The sequence below is a fragment of the Gavia stellata genome, chromosome Z, assembly GCF_030936135.1.
Source record: "Gavia stellata isolate bGavSte3 chromosome Z, bGavSte3.hap2, whole genome shotgun sequence".
NCBI lineage: Eukaryota > Metazoa > Chordata > Aves > Gaviiformes > Gaviidae > Gavia > Gavia stellata.
The window spans coordinates 72,997,095-73,013,373 of record NC_082637.1 but is presented as its reverse complement, the minus strand read 5'-3'; the positions used below and the strand labels follow the sequence as shown (position 1 = coordinate 73,013,373).

At 44.7% G+C, this 16,279-nt stretch overlaps 1 protein-coding gene across 4 annotated transcripts; it reads left to right on the top strand.

Moving 5' to 3' along the window:
• Positions 1–106: 106 nt before the first annotated feature.
• On the top strand, positions 107–11,055 carry DNAJA1 (DnaJ heat shock protein family (Hsp40) member A1). 4 transcript variants are annotated; one of them, XM_059833445.1, is made up of 8 exons: positions 107–322; positions 509–686; positions 1,880–1,984; positions 2,087–2,314; positions 3,721–3,835; positions 8,302–8,417; positions 8,976–9,076; positions 9,769–11,055. In XM_059833445.1, the coding sequence occupies exons 1-8, from the start codon at positions 191–193 to the stop codon at positions 9,985–9,987; spliced, it is 1,194 nt and encodes a 397-aa protein (XP_059689428.1). In that variant the 5' UTR covers positions 107–190; the 3' UTR covers positions 9,988–11,055. The 4 variants fall into 4 exon arrangements, with proteins under 4 accessions (XP_059689428.1, XP_059689427.1, XP_059689429.1 ...); XM_059833444.1 differs by having other exon boundaries at positions 425–686; XM_059833446.1 differs by lacking the exons at positions 3,721–3,835; positions 8,302–8,417 and having other exon boundaries at positions 2,087–2,319; positions 8,981–9,076.
• The last annotated feature ends 5,224 nt before the right edge of the window (positions 11,056–16,279 follow it).

Here is a 16,279-nt window from a genome sequence, read left to right as displayed (position 1 = left end):
CCCTATTGGCTGCCCAACCTCCAAAGCCCGGCGGCCAGGGGGGCGGAACTTCCGGGGCGGGGCGGGGCCGGCTCAAAAGCGCCCGGATGCGGGACCGGCTCGGAACTTTCCAGAAAAGTCGGGCTCGGTGCTGGGCGAGGAGCCGCCGTGGGGTGCGGGACCGCCCGCTGCTTAGGGGCCGCCCTCCGCCATGGTGAAGGAGACTACCTACTACGATGTGCTGGGCGTGAAGCCCAACGCCTCCGCTGAGGAGCTGAAGAAGGCCTACCGAAAACTAGCGCTGAAGTACCACCCTGACAAGAACCCCAATGAGGGCGAGAAGGTCGGCAGCGGGACGGGACGGGGCTGCGGGGCCGGCTGCCCTAGCGGGTGCTGAAGTGGAGGGTGAGGGGACCGGCTGGGGAGGGTTTGGCGGGAGCGGGAGGGTGGCCGGCGGCGGGGGCCCGCCGGGGTGCCATTTGGGGTTTTAGGACTCGGGTGTCTGAGGCACGGTGTATGTTTCTCGCAGTTTAAACAGATTTCCCAAGCTTATGAAGTACTCTCAGATGCAAAGAAGAGAGACCTGTATGACAAAGGAGGCGAGCAGGCCATCAAAGAGGGTGGCTCTGGTGGTGGCTTCGGGTCACCCATGGACATATTCGATATGTTCTTTGGCGGCGGTGGGAGGATGCAGAGAGAGAGACGAGGTAATGTGCCGTCTTCCAACACTTCCTCAGACTTTACAGCGTGATTGCTGTGGTAGACAGGATCAGAGTTTCTGAGGAGAATGTTGTAGATGTAAGACTTTAAGTAGCGTTAAAATGAACTTGCAGGCATGATCTCAGACTCAGAGAAAACATTGTCCCTAGCCCTTAACACCTGAAACAAGCAGGGGAAGGCATTTGGTTCATACAGTGGTAGTTTGGTCTCTTATGTATTGTCTCATGTTAATAGCTAACCAGATCTCGTGTTTGGAAAGCCTTGAGCTGAGCATAAGCCCAGCTGCTAATAGGCTAAATATGAAACAGAATGGTAACATACCTTAAAATGATTTTCTTAACTGAGCTACAGTAAGTGTAGTGTCTAAATGTGAATTTGGTCTTTAATTGCAAGTAACTATGTCTAAATAAGATAGCCAAATCGACTTCAGTCTGTGAAACCTTTTTGTTTTCCTGTCTGTGGAATTGAGTTGAAGTTGCAGTAAAATGCTGCTCAGAAATTAAAGTCCAGATTAATCACACTGGGAAAGACTGTAGTGCTAATTAAACTGGTTAAGAATAGTGCTTACCCCATCATTTCTTAGTGTGGACCTGGTGACAAAGGGAAGAAAAAAGGGTTTGTATCAAAATGTTGCAGTGTTGTATCAAAGTATTCCTAGTAAGCCAGAACTTGGTATCCTTCACAAAATTAAGCCTGCAGTAGCTAAAGTTCTAATTAATTCCTGAGTGTAAAAATTTAATTACTCAATTCAGTTTCCAGAAAGTCCCCTGGTGAGAGGAAGAAGGTACTCTGTTGACTCTAGACAGCGTCTCTCACTTCCTTATAGGGGACACGTTCAGTCACTTTGTTAAAACTGAAGTCCTGCATTATAAAACTTAAATGTCTAAGGTTCTACATACTTTGCTTCTGTTATTGTTTGTGCTTTCACAGAAGAGTCTCTGGCTTATTCTAACAGAGAAGCGTTACTATCAAAGCCATTAGAATTGTTACCTAATTTGACATCAGGTAGGAAGTGGCTATTGACTAATAGCAGCAAAACAAGATAAAGCTGTATTAAAACAGGATGTTTAAGCTCATAGACTTGGTTTATTGTGACTTGAGCATACTGACATGGGAAGTGCACTGTTACTTGGAGACCAAGCTTTCAAACTTGAGTAAATATCTGTTTTTTCTTTTACAGGCAAAAATGTGGTCCATCAGTTGTCAGTAAGTTTAGAAGATATGTACAATGGTGCAACAAGGAAACTTGCACTGCAGAAGAATGTTATCTGTGACAAATGTGAAGGTAACTGTGAAACTGAAACTAAACACAAGTTGCTTCTAAAGCTTTTGGGTTTTTTTTTCTGGCAGTGCGTAACCATCTGTCTCCAATTTTCATTCTCCTCAGGTCGTGGTGGTAAGAAAGGTGCAGTAGAATGCTGTCCTAATTGCAGAGGAACAGGCATGCAGATCAGAATTCACCAGATCGGGCCAGGAATGGTGCAACAAATCCAGTCCGTGTGTATGGAGTGTCAGGGGCATGGGGAGCGTATCAGCCCCAAGGACCGGTGTAAGAGCTGCACTGGCAGAAAAATTGTTAGAGAGAAGAAGATACTAGAAGTTCACATTGACAAAGGTGAGGTGTCTTACTAAGATGAAGTCTTGAACTTGGATGTACTGACTGACTTTGCAGCACTAAAACAGAAGCTTTAGCAAATGCATGGTGTTCATTTGGTGAGTAACACTGCTGAATACATATACAGTAAAATTGCCTGTTGCTGCCTTTAAAAAGTAGGAGACTTGTTTATAGGGAAGGTTGATTACTTCTATGTTTGCATCTAATACCTGTGCACATAACTAAGAATGAATTCTGAAACCTGTAGTATTGTAAGTGATGAATTATTTTTGAGCGACCTCATAGGTGCGAGTTGTGATCACGTAGCTGGACTGATTAAAATAACTCATCACTTGTAGGCTCAGCTTTCCTAATGAGTTTTCACCACCTGTTGGGAAACTCTGCAGACTCCGATCACTTCTACTGTGTTTCAGTGTGAAGGGGAACCAGGTCTGCTATAGTAATGGGGTGCAGAGACAGCGCTAAGCCTCTCATGCTTAGAACTCTGTTTGCTACGCAACCCTGACAGTGCTGCTCAGTGCAGGTACTCTTTGCCTGGCAAAATGCAGCTTGATACGCAAACCCTCACAGTGATGGGAGAACGTAACAGTGTTGCATCTCTGTTGAGGAGGCTGATCAAAAGCTGGTGGGAGAAGCCTCTGGAGTAGTGCAGCTTGTAAGAGAGAGCAAGCTGACAAGCATGTGGCTTCGACAGGCTTGCCTGGAACTGTTTTATGTCTAAGCATACCTTATGCAATGCCTGGATTTGTTTTTAACAGGGAAAATCCTACAGTAACATTAAAGATGAGTGCTAGTAGGGATGTATTACTGACATTTTAAACAGGGAAATCACTGAGAAGAGTTTCTTTTTCCTTCCTTACAGAAAAACAGACTGTGAGCTAGCATGAGGCAGCTACAGTTTATGGAGAGACTTCTGTGTGGGTGAAATGAGTTTCTTACATGACGGTTACAGTCCTAGGGAGAGTGCTTCTTGCACTCAACAGGCACTGAGATCATGTTTCATAAGTAGCTCTGCCACATATATGATAAAACCGAAAAAGCTGATTGGTCACTTGCTCTCAAAATGTATTTCGTACGCAGTGTTTTGGTTTTAGTGCTTGTGCATATAATGAAAGCTGTTTTGGTAACGAGTTTTCCCTTAAGGACTGTATCTTGGCAGGTGGCTGTTTTGCATTACAATTAAGCTGAATCATCTTGAGACATAGTTCAGGTTGTCGTCATTAAAATCTGTTGGACACGCGAGTGGATTGAAAAAAATCTATGAATGCTTCAAGGGAGGGTTGTGATGTTCTAATTTAAAGATCCAGAGATCTCCTGGTACCAGCTTGTGCCTATAAAAATATTTCTTGCTGCTGCTTTTCACTTAAAAAGATGAAAAATGTTTGTTTGTCTGTTTTCTGCAATAGGAATGAAGGATGGCCAGAAAATAACATTCCATGGTGAAGGGGACCAAGAGCCAGGACTAGAGCCAGGAGACATTATTATTGTCTTGGATCAAAAAGACCACTCTGTATTTACAAGGTAAAAACTCTGGTAGTCCTTCGTGTTAACTCCCAAGTTGCTTGTCCATCTGCTGCCTTGGTTGCCACTCACCTTTTATGTACTGGAAATACCAGTAGGTAGGATCATGCGTCTAGAACTCACCTGTGAGTTTGTTTGGGTGGCCAAAGGAGCACAGAGGTGCAGGAATCCTGGTACAACTAGTCACAGCCACTTGTGTTCTAGTAGCACGAGATATTCTTATGTGAGTATTGGCAGTGAAAGGGGATGGAAGGAAAACAAAACCAGTTACAGTTATTAAGAGTTTACAAATCTGTAATTTTAAGATCTCTTAAAATACTGAGATTTTGTTTAATGGATGTAAGTATTTGTCATTATTTCCTTGCTCTTCTTAGGATACCGTTCTATCACTTCCCTCAGAAAACTACCATTTAGCGTAGGCAGCTGTTCATTGCCCACTTGACTTCAAGGCACAGAGAATTCCTAGTGTGTTCACTTTTCCTCACGGATCTTATTTACAACAAACTGACTGAATATAGCATGCACCCTTCTGACCAAAGGTGGTTTCCCACACGTCATGTCCTACCTGAGTGCACTGGGCAGGGTAATGGGTCCTGTCTGTTCTTTCTTGCGAAAGCAAAAGTGACTCAAGCAGCACTAACCATATCTCAAGTATTTCATGTTACTGGACAGTACTGCTTGGTGTTGCAAGCCTCCTTGTTTCAAGTTACTGTTTGTGGAATGAGTCTGTCCAGTAGATTTCGGTCCGATTAAAAGCAACATTGGTCATCTCACAGAAACATGTTGCACTTGGTGTCTCACTGCTTCTGTTCAGAGCAGTAATAAGGGAATCAATGGATTTAGAGAAAGCATTTGTCTCAACACCAACCACTGACATTGTACTTGTAAATAGGAATGGTGAGTCAAAGGTTCTTGGGAAAGCTGCAACTGGTCTGCCTGACTGTCCTTTATGGAGGAGCTCTGGAAGTTGATGCCAGAACTCTATGCCAAAGAAAACTGAGCTCACAGGTTAAAAATCAGTTCTGTTAGCTTTGGATAAGCTTACTCAGCTGATTTTTCTTAACTTCCAGTGAAACCAGATACTGAATGAGCTGTGCCAAAGGAACAGTCTGGGCTGAACTGTTTGGATGGTTACCTGTGACTTGAAGTCACAACTCTGCTGGCTTATTTTTATCCATCTTTCTGTCCACTGCCTTCAGTTCTAGTGTCCTTAGATAACCCTTGATATTACTGGCCTTTTGGGGTTATGCTGAGCTCATGCTGCTTCTGGGACAAGTGGAATGTTCCCCCACTCCCGTCAGAGTCTAAAATTAACTTTTCAGGCAAGTCTCCCTACAGTGGTCTTTAAAACAGGATGAGTGAAGTAACTGAGTTCTTTGAATCATGTGGAGGATTTTGTAGCCCTTGAATATGCAGTTGTCATGGTTTAAGCCCAGTTGGCAACTAAGCACCACACAGCTGCTTGCTCACTCCCCCAGGTGGGATGGTGGAGAGAATTGGTAGAGTAAAAGTGAGAAAACTCGTGAGCTGAGGTAAAAACAGTTTAATAGGTAAAGCAAAAGCCGCGCAGGCAAGCAAAGCAAAACAAGGAATTCATTCACCACTTCCCATCGGCAGGCAGGTGTTCAGCCATCTCCAGGAAAGCAGGGCTCCATCACGCGTAACGGTTACTTGGGAAGACAAACTCCATTACTCCAGATGTCCCCCCTTTCCTTCTTCTTCCCCCTGCTTTATATGCTGAGCATGATGTCCTATGGTATGGAATATCCCTTTGGTCAGTTGGGGTCAGCTGTCCCGGCTGTGTCCCCTCCCAACTTCTTGTGCACCCCCAGCCTACTCGCTGGTGGGGTGGTGTGAGAAGCAGAAAAGGCCTTGACTCTGTGTAAGCCCTGCTCAGCAGTAACTAAAACATCCCTGCTTTATCAACACTATTTCCAGCACAAATCCAAAACACAGCCCCATACTAGCTACTATGAAGAAAATTAACTCTACCCCAACCAAAACCAGCATATTCTCCACCCCTTATTCCATACCATTTACGTCATGCTCAGGTCTCACACTATCCAATACATTCTCATTAACCACCACCACCCTTCCCATCCTTTGATGCAATACACATATACCATTCCCTTAGTCTATGGACCACCCCTGTGAAATGTCTCTAAAATGTCCATAAATGTCCAAAAAATGTCCATTGAGTTCATTTAGTCCATGACTTTGGGCTCCGTCTGTTACGGTGGTCACTCAGGACAGGAGAGATGTTGTATTGAGTGGAGTTCTTGGGCATCAGAGCCAGCTCGGGTGGGGTCACTGCTGCACTTGCACTGCTTCTTGTAAGGCTTGTCCTCTACTGGTTCAGGCAGTTCCTGCTATAACATGCAACTCCAATCATGGGTTACAGCAATTTAAAGGTATTTCCATTACAATCTCCACCCCTGGTTCCTTTGGACCAGACCATAGGGTTTAACATTGCAATGAACTCCTCCCCTTGCCCCTGCTCCGGCTTGGAGTTATCCACAGACTGCAGTCCCTTAGGGTTGTACCTGCTCCAAGTGGAACCTTATCTGTGCACTACAGTCTCTTCAGGGGTATACCTGCTGCAGCAGAGAGCTATCCACAGCCACAGTCGCTTTGAGGTGCACCTGTTCTAGCGTGGCCTTATCCATAGGTCACAATGCCTTCAGAGATATACCTGCTCCAGCGTGGCCTTACCCACAGCCACAGTCCCTTCAGAAGTAAACCTGCTCCAGCATGGCCTTTTCCATGGCTGCAGTCTCTCCAGGGGTGTGCCTGCTCTCTCGTGGGCTTATCCATGGCCTCACTTTGAGGTGCTCCAGCATGGCCTCATGCACAGCTGCTGATGCTTCCAGGTGTACCTGCTGCAGCATGGATGTATCCACAGCCACAGATGCTTCGACCTTCTGCATGGGCTTACCCTTGGGCCACAGTTCCTTCAGAGGTACACCTGCTGCAGCACAGACATAACCACGGCCACAGACACTTTGAGATGTACCTGCTCTGATGTGGGTTTATCCATGGCCACAGACGCTTCAGGGTGTCCTGCTCCCGCGTGGACTCATGCACAGGTCACAGTCCCTTTGACTTGAGTTCACACTGGAGTTCCAGCCTGTCCAGTACAGCAGCACAGAAGGAGCAGCGATGCCCTGGCCATCTGCCAGCCCAGGCGCATGGCCATTGCTGTTATCAAAATGTTCCCGGGCACAGCAGAGCAAGATGATAAGCAGTACAGCAGCACAGCAAGCAGCGAAAGCAAAAAGCAGCCACTAACGAGCACCAGACTCTAATTTACAGTAGGGCAAGCAAGCCCCATGGCAAGCACAGGAGCCTGCCGATTAATAGCTAAACACCAATAACAGCTATAAATTCGATCTAGCACATTCCAATCAAACCTGTCGTTATCTTGAACCCTTCGAGCCCCACATTGGGCGCCAAAAAGGACTGTCGTGGTTTAAGCCCAGCTGGCAACGAAGCACCACACAGCCGATCGCTCACTCCCCCAATGTGGGGTGGTGGAGAGAATCGGAAGAGTAAAAGTGAAAAAGCTCATGGGTTGAGATAAACAGTTGAATAGGTAAAGCAAAAGCCGCGCACACAAGCAAAGCAAAACAAGGAATTCATTCACTACTTCCCGTCAGCAGGCAGGTGTTCAGCCGTCTCCAGGAAAGCAGGGCTCCATCACGCCTAATGGTTACTTGGGAAGACAAACGCCATTACTCCAAATGTCCCCCCCTTCCTTCTTCCCCCTGCTTTATATGCTGAGCATGATGTCCTATGGTATGGAATATCCCTTTGGTCAGTTGGGGTCAGCTGTCCCGGCTGTGTCCCCTCCCAACTCCTTGTGCACCCCCAGCACACTCACTGGTGGGGCAGTGTGAGAAGCAGAAAAGGCCTTGACTCTGTGTAAGCCCTGCTCAGCCGTAACTAAAACATCCCTGCCTTATCAACACTGTTTCCAGCACAAATCCAAAACACAGCCCCATACTAGCTACTACGAAGAAAATTAACTCTACCCCAGCCAAAACCAGCACAGCAGTGCATGCAGACATCACTAGCACTGCTGTACTGAAGTCAGAATAGGCAATTAAAACAATTACATTATCTCTTCCAGATGCTTCTTGGTGCTTTCTAGAAGGTAATTCCATCATAACCTAGAGTGGCCATCACCTGTTCAAACTTTCCTAGTACCAGATCTTCAGAAAGCAAGTGTAACAGATTAATGTAGAGCTAGCTGATGCACTTAAAGTATTAATCTACAGAAAGGAAGGGATTAATTGTCCCAGTTGCAATGTTTAGGAGGCTGAGAGAGAACTTCTTCCTATTTAATTGCCTGGGCTTCTATTAAAATTACAGCTTTATTGTCCTTTCCAAGTTGAATACTGAAGTTGGGTATCGTCCTTTTACTGCTTCTCCCTCTCTGTGACTGTTTTTGGTTGGTTCTCCCTTAGACGAGATGAAGACCTTCTTATGTCTATGGATATTCAACTGGTTGAAGCACTATGTGGATTTCAAAAGCCTATCACAACGCTGGATAATAGAACTATTATTATTACCTCCCATCCTGGTAAGTGTTGGTTTGCTTTCTGCTAGAAGTCCAAGCATACGGTGAATGTAAGCTGGAAATTTAAAGGAACAGAAACATCCCATCTTGATGTACAAGGGATGCGTGCTGGTATCAAGCTTTTTTCCTAGACTTTGCAGTACAAATCTTTAAACAAAAGGATTTTTGTATAGCAGTCAGCAGTAACTTTCTCTTTGCGTGATATAGTAACAGACCTTACCTCATGGACATTCTTGTATCCTGAGGATACCTCATGAGAATTGAAGGCGTGGGTCTCTGAAAACCACTTTTTCAGCCTTGGAACTGATGGAGCACTTAATAAATTTGTAAGTATGCTTCCTTTGGGAAGCATAACAAGGTTACAAGAATACAATGTAGATGTCAACCTGCTTTCCTACTCAGAAGTTACCAGGCAGTATTAGACTACTACATATTGGTGTAGCTGTCTAACCACAATGTAGAAGGTTACATAAATACTGAAGGGAGTTAAAACTAAAGCTGCTTCTGTTGCCTGCATGAATCCCTTCCTTTTTTTGGTCTTTCTGTGGTTTTTTTTATTAGGCCAGGTTGTCAAGCATGGGGCTATTAAGTGTGTGTTGAATGAAGGTATGCCAATTTATCGCAGACCATATGAAAAAGGACGTCTGATCATAGAATTCAGGGTAAGTGGATCAACTTCCATGGCACAGTTCAGCACTGAATATCCATCCAAAACTTAACCTCTAAGCATTACCTCAATCAAGAAGAGATACCAATTATTGGATGTCCTGGTTTGGTATTTTTGACAACAGTGAGAACATGTAATCAGTCAAACAGAATTACAGTTCAGAACAAAGAAAAAACTTCCAGAACAGTCTGTGCTGAAAGTATGTTAAGTACCAGAAGAATGTCTTTGGATACCTTGTGAATTTCAGTTTCTATCATCCTGTAGGAAGGATGGATTAATAACTTCCCCTGAGCTGGAGCAAAGGAGTAGGCTGAAAAATGCTGATTTCCTCTCTGGAGAGGAGCTAATGCTGGGACCTGTGGCAGCAGGCTCCGCCTGCTATGGTTTTGGAAGAGATTCAGCCATATCTCTAATGTTGATCTATGCTGTACTTTGCTGCTAGGGTGGTTCCAGAGGGCAGCCTGAGGCAGAAGAAATGTTGGGTAAGACTTGGTTCAGTTGCCAGAGTTAGAAGCTAACTTCCTGCAGACATTAAAAAATAGCGTACTGACTTAGATATATTTTTAAGCACTGGGTTTAAATCATCTGTGATGATAAAGCTGACTTTGGCAGATATTTGACCTGTAGTGGGATGGAAAAAGGCCAATTCAGGCAGAGTTGAGTAACCCCAGTTCTTGATAATTTCAGGTGAACTTCCCAGAGAGTGGCTTCCTCTCCTCAGATAAGCTGTCTTTACTTGAAAAACTGCTACCTACAAGGCAGGAAATAGAAGAAACTGAGGAAATGGAACAAGTGGATTTAGTGGACTTTGATCCATCTCAAAAAAGGAAACACCACTATAATGGAGAAGTCTATGAAGATGATGAGCATCACCCTAGAGGTGGTGTTCAATGTCAGACATCGTAAATGGGCCAGTGAATAACTTGTGATGCTTGTTTTGTATGCATTAGTGGATGAGTGAAGGACTACAAGCGGTTCACCCTCACTTCCTGCTATTTGTTGTTCTATCCAGCCATAGTTGTTTCTAAAAGCATAAAGAAATAAACTAAGTAATTAAACTGACTTTGCAATTTGTATAAAGCTCCAGGATGCAAGCTCAAATGAAGTTCCTTGCACTTCACCCCTGCCTCTTGGTCGAGAAAACTCCCTTACCGCTTGTCTTTTATTCCAGGCCTTGTAATTCCTGTATGTGTGCAATTGCCCAGGCTTAAACTAAGATTCTGTGGTGTTCTTTTTAGGAATTCTAGATCTTATACTCTGTTAGTAAAGTATGCACAAGTACTTATAATTCATGGTAAGATATAATCAAGTTTTATACCGGTTAGGTTAACATGTTAATGTTTTGGGCTTGTACTGGTGTTTGTTAAATAGGGACTGGCTCTAATGCAGCCACATAATACATGAAGCTGACAAGGATGTGGTCAATCTTCACAGGCCCATTAAAGTCATGCAGTCCACAGGCTCTTTGAAGCTCCTGCACTGAGGTCAAATAGTCCCTTCCTCTGCCAGCTTTGGTCCTGACCCTGAGCTAGATGTGAAGCTTGCTTTGGTTCATCGCTGACTACTGCTTGGCTGCTGTCTTGCAGCATACTGCCTATAGAGCCAGTGGTTGCTTGGCTGCTACAGGAGCTTCTGTTAATACTGCGCATGCGTAAACACCTCCAGGCTTTATCAGCACACATGCAGTTTGGAATCTGTCAGCCTGCTGGCATGTGAAGCTTGACTTCCACCTTGATGACTGAAATCAGATACCCCTCAGTGGTGTGTCGTGGAAAGCAGTACCAGCCCTGGTGGTGGGCATATGTGAGCCTGCAGAGGGGAGAAACTTACTGTCAGTGAATACAACCAACTGATGCATCTAGGATGTTCTGAAATTAATGTATTGTGTGCATTATTTTAAGCTGACTCTTGAAAATTCTGTATGAATGTTCTAATTACTGTAGATGAAGCATTTCCAATATAATTACAAAATTGTTCATTGCCTCTTTTCTTAGAGCAGATGTTGGTTTAAAGACACCACCCCCTTCTTTTTAGACAGCTATTCACAGAAAAATCTTAGCAAAAAAACGTCTTTCAGAAAATATGCTGAGAAGACAGGGCCAGATTTAACCTCTAGTGTGGTAGTTTAGTCTTGTTCAACCATCTGGCCTGGGACAGAGCTTATGCTTTCCATGCTGCTCTGAAGCAAAAGTGCCATGAAGAGAACTCTGTTTTTCTTTCTAGAAATAGCTGCTACGTGACTATACGTGTGTTGTAACTTGAATATCGGGAAACTTAGTCTTAGAAAACATCTCTAGCTTTTGTGTGTTGCAGGTTTCATTTTATAAATGCTGGTACTGCGGGTTTTTGTACCTCAAAGGTAGTTCCCTTTCAGATACTTACAGAATAGCGATCCCTTGCATGTTTTACCTACGTTTTTTTTTTGTATTTGTCTCAGCAGGACTAAAATTCTGTATGCGAAGTGTCTTTCCATATTCTACTTGAATGAGGTTATTGGTGATCTGTACAAATGTGACCAGCAGGAGACTGCTCTATCAGTGGGACAGTTTGGCTGAGTCACAGGGAGGAACAGAAAGTAATCCTACTGCTGGCTAGAGCTGAGACTCCTGCACAAGTGTCTTGAGACTAAACAGCACTAAAATACAGTACTTGTTTTCAGTTCAGTGAGCACCCTTGTTTCTTTTTTTTCCTTAACCAGTGGATCAAAACAGCTAGGGCAAACCAAGCTCAGTGCAGTGCCTTGAGGGTGACAACAGGACATTATTTTGCTTCAGATGACTGTGTATTATATAAAAAAAACATTCCATAGCCTTTTTTTCCCAGGGACACTTTAGTTTTCCTTTCAGCACACCCATAGCTGCATCAACACCGTTGAGGTAATGTTTCTGTACTTAACTTACTCTCAAAACCACTGTGGCCAGTGCTGCTTCATGCTTGACGACACCACAGCTAGTCTAGAGGATGGGCCAGGTCTAGCATCCAGGAGGGTGACTGACCAGAAGCCTCCAGGAGCTGTGGCAGAGCAGCCCAGGGAAAAATGCTACTACTAATGCAGGAAGGGCAGCAGAAACAATACCCGTTTAGCATTCTGCTTTGAAATGAGCTAGTGACTGACATAAAAGCTATGTCCCCAAGAAATACACTGGCAGCAGTAGAATAAGCCTTCAGCAAAAAGGACTAGCAAATGAAGGACGGAGCTAGCAAGACCCAGCCCTTAGACCTTCAAGCAGGATATTGAGTACCATGGATGGCCTCTTCCAAGCTTCTTAGTTCTCCCGTGATATTCTGGGTATCGTACAGCTACAGCAAGCAGCAAAACGTGTTCTGTGCCACTGAAAAATGAAATAAGACAACTTTTTCTGACTTCTTGTTGCTCTGTGGGATACAGTTTCCCATTTCGGGGAATGAACTGAGGGGACAGCTGTAGAAATCGAGGATACAATAGCACAAAATAGCTGCTTCCGTAACTACCAGCATAGTAATCCAACCTATCAATCATAACCTGAGTTGATGTGTGCAATTACTTCTACTGTTTCAACAACATCAAATTCATATAATCGGGCTTATAGTCTAGTCTATTGCAATGATTCATTCCACTGTGCACCAGGCATGTAGGACTTGTTTTTTCCCCAGAAATCTAGCAGCTCCACTATTGCACAGGTTTGCTGTGAAACCAGGAACGCCCACTGCAGACTCAGTTAAGAGCCTGCTCTCATTTTTGCCTCTGCCTGTAAGACTTCAGGGCCCTAACTGTCCGCTCCTCCCTGTCCTTTGTCTACCTGATACCCAACAGCAGTGCAAGAAGTTTGCTCAGCCCAGGGGAGTAAATGCTATGAACCCAAATCTGCTTTGAACTTGCAGTGTGACAGAAGGTCGAGCAAGCAAGCAACTTGCCCTGTGACTTTTTCATTAGCAACTTAATCTGGGAAGACATGTTCCTGCTTCCATTTGTGATTGATTGGTGCTCAAAGTGATAGTAAGGCACACTGACAGAAGCAAGGTTTGAGTTAAGCCATCCTTTTCCAAAACCATAGATAAAGAAATGCCAGGTTCCATGGTTTTTTAGGGAATAAAATGAGCACTATTACAGTGCCCAAAGAATGGGGGACTTCAACCACCCTGCTATCTGCTGGCAGGACAACGCAGCAGGACATAATCAATCCAGGAGGTTCCTGGAGTGCATCAGTGAGAACTTCCTGACCCAAGGGATAGACGAGTCAATGAGGAGAGGTGTTCTGCTGGACCTCGTACTCACCAACAAGGGGCTTGTTGGGACTGTGAAGGTCAAAGGCAGCCTTGGCTGCAGTGACCATGAGATGGTGGAGTTCAGGAGCCTGAAAGGAAGGAGGAGGGTAAAAAGCAAGCTCTCAACCCTGGACTTCAGGAGAGCAGACTTCGGTCTCCTCAAAGGTCTGCCTGGAACCATTCCATGGGATGAGGCTCTGGCGTGAAGGAGAATCCAACAAAGCTGGTTAATATTCAAGGTTCACTTCCTCCAGGCTCAAGAGCAGTCTATCCCAGCAAATAGGAAGTCAGGCATAAATGCCAGGAGATCTGTGTGGATGAACAAGGAACTCCTGGCTGAACTCAAACACACAAAGGAAGCCTACAGAGGGTGTAACCAAGGACAAGAAGTTGGGAGGAACATGAAGACATTGTCCAAGCATCCAGGGATGAAGTTATAAAAGCTAAAGCTTAACAAGTTCAATCTGGTCAGGGATGTCAAAGACAACAAGGGCTTCTGTAAGTACACAGATGGGAAAGGCTAGGGAAAATGTGGGCCCATTGCCAAATGAGACAACAGACCTGGTTACACAGGATATGGAAAAGGCTGAGGTACTGAATGGCTTCTTTGCCTCAGTCTTACTAGCAACACCAGCCTTCATCAATCCTAGGTCCCAGAGACCAAGGGGAAAGTCTGGAGCAAGGAAGATATATCCATGGTGGAAGAGGATCAGGTCAGGGAAGACTTAAGCGAACTGGACATATATAAGTCCCTGGGCCCTGATGGGATGCACCCACAAGTGCTGTGGGAGCTGGCAGATGTCATTGTGAGGCCACTCTTGATAATCTTTGATCTATCATGGTGATTGGGGGAAGTACCTGAAGACTGGAGGAAAGCAAATGTCACTTCTGTCTTCAAGAAGGAGGATCCAGGGAACTAAAGGCCTGTCAGCCTCACCTCAATCCCTGGGAAGGTGATGGAGCAGCTAAACCAGGAAATCATTTCCAGACACATCAACAAGAAAATCATCAGTGGTAGTCAGCATGGCTTCACCAAGGGGAAGTCATACTTGACCAACTCGTTAAACTTCTACTATGAAATGACTGGGGTGGTAGAGAAGGGGAGAGCAGTAGATATTGTCTACCTGGATTCAGTATGGCCTTTGACAGTGTCTCCCATAAGATCCTCATAGAGAAGCTGTTCATGTATGGAATGGATGAGCAGACAGTGAGGTGGATTGAAAACTGATTGAATGGTCAGGCCCAGAGGGTAGTGATCAGTGGTACAAAGTCTAGTTGGAGGCTGTCATGGATGGTGAGTGATAGAGTGCACTTCACTCACAAGTCAGAAGCAATAATATGTTTTATTGCGATAAAACGGTGACTTAACAAAGTTTGATAGTAAATGCAACAGTGGTTTAACAAGATTCGATGGCAAGGTACACTTGATTATTTACTGGATAGAGGACAGGGTCCAACAAAACTGTCAGGGAGACCCTCCCATTGAGTTGTGAGGTTCAGAAAGGACCCCCTTGCATTCTAAACTTTTTACTGCGAGGGTGATCGAGCACTGGCACAGGTTGCCCAAGGAGGTGGTAGAGTCTCCAACCCTTCCAACCTCAGACATCCTGTCATTCTGTGAATAAAACTTGAAAAAAAACTTATTTGTTAATTTGGCTTACATATAGCTTCTAATTTGGGAAGACAGGAAAGGCTTAACCAGTTGGCAGCAGTACACACCTGCTCCCAGACAAGCAAATGCCATTTCCTGCCCAACAAAGCAGAGGCAGTATCAGAACTTGTTACTGCATGGGGAGCAGTTTTATAGGCTAAGGGACACAAATAAACTGAAGAGGCCTTCATTACGCTGTTTCATAAAGCAAACAGCACCTGTTATATGTAGAACATATACGTATATGTTATGCTCCCTTCACTTCAGGAGCATCCATCTCCTTGTACCTTGCTCCACGGGGAGCCAAAGAATTCCCACATACAATTCCTACTCTGCCCCTGAAATAAAACATTTAGCCACCTTTCTCCATAGGATTCACCTAAAGTCTATGCTTCTCCCCGACATTTGGATCCAAGTTTGCTCAGCCTACTTCTCGTAAGTCACCATGATCCAGGTGGTCGTGGGGTTTATTTCCAGGTATCTAGTGAAGACACACTGGAGCCCACATCATCAACAGGAACTGGAGATGGAGTAACCATGCTTAAAAAGGACTCCTGAAACCCATGCAGACACTAGGCAGAACATGAAGAAAAGCTGAGGAGCATTTTTAACTTTTAGCATCATCTTTCCTATAAATCTCTGCAACGTATTTTCTTTCTCTTTGTATCTCAGACTGAACACTGGTGTTATTAAGCTGCCCTGAATCACAGGCAGGCCCTCTCACCCAAGCTCATGGTTCAAAATCCTCAGCAACACGCAGAATCACAGATTCACATGGGCTAGCAGGCACCCATGGAGATTGCTAGTCTCTCAGACCTCATGAGAAATTGGCTGCTTTGTAAGACATTCACAAAGGGTCTTTTCCTTTCGAGATCAAGTCTTCAGGTTTCAGCGGGTCTCTCTGAATCTTACTAGGACTCAAGGGAGGGTTTGATTTTTCTCTGCAGATGGCAAGCTGCAAGAGCAGGACTACACCCCGCATCTACACCCTCACATGTTACTTGGACAAAGTATTACCCCAACAACATTTTAAAAAAAGTTACATCCACCACTTGCATAACTGTGCAGGAACCTAAGCTTGCTTATTTTTTGCTGAGATGGCAGTAGCTCTTCCACATGCATTCTGAAAGCACATACAGATAGGCAGCTGACTTCACCCAAGCAAGGCTGAAATTCATTGATCCCCAGGTCAGAAACAAGATGAACCGACCCATGAGACTTTCACTACATGGCGCTCCCCCCACAAAGCATTTTGCACTTCTCTATGTAGGATGGGACTCGTCAGTTCCAAGCAAAATAATT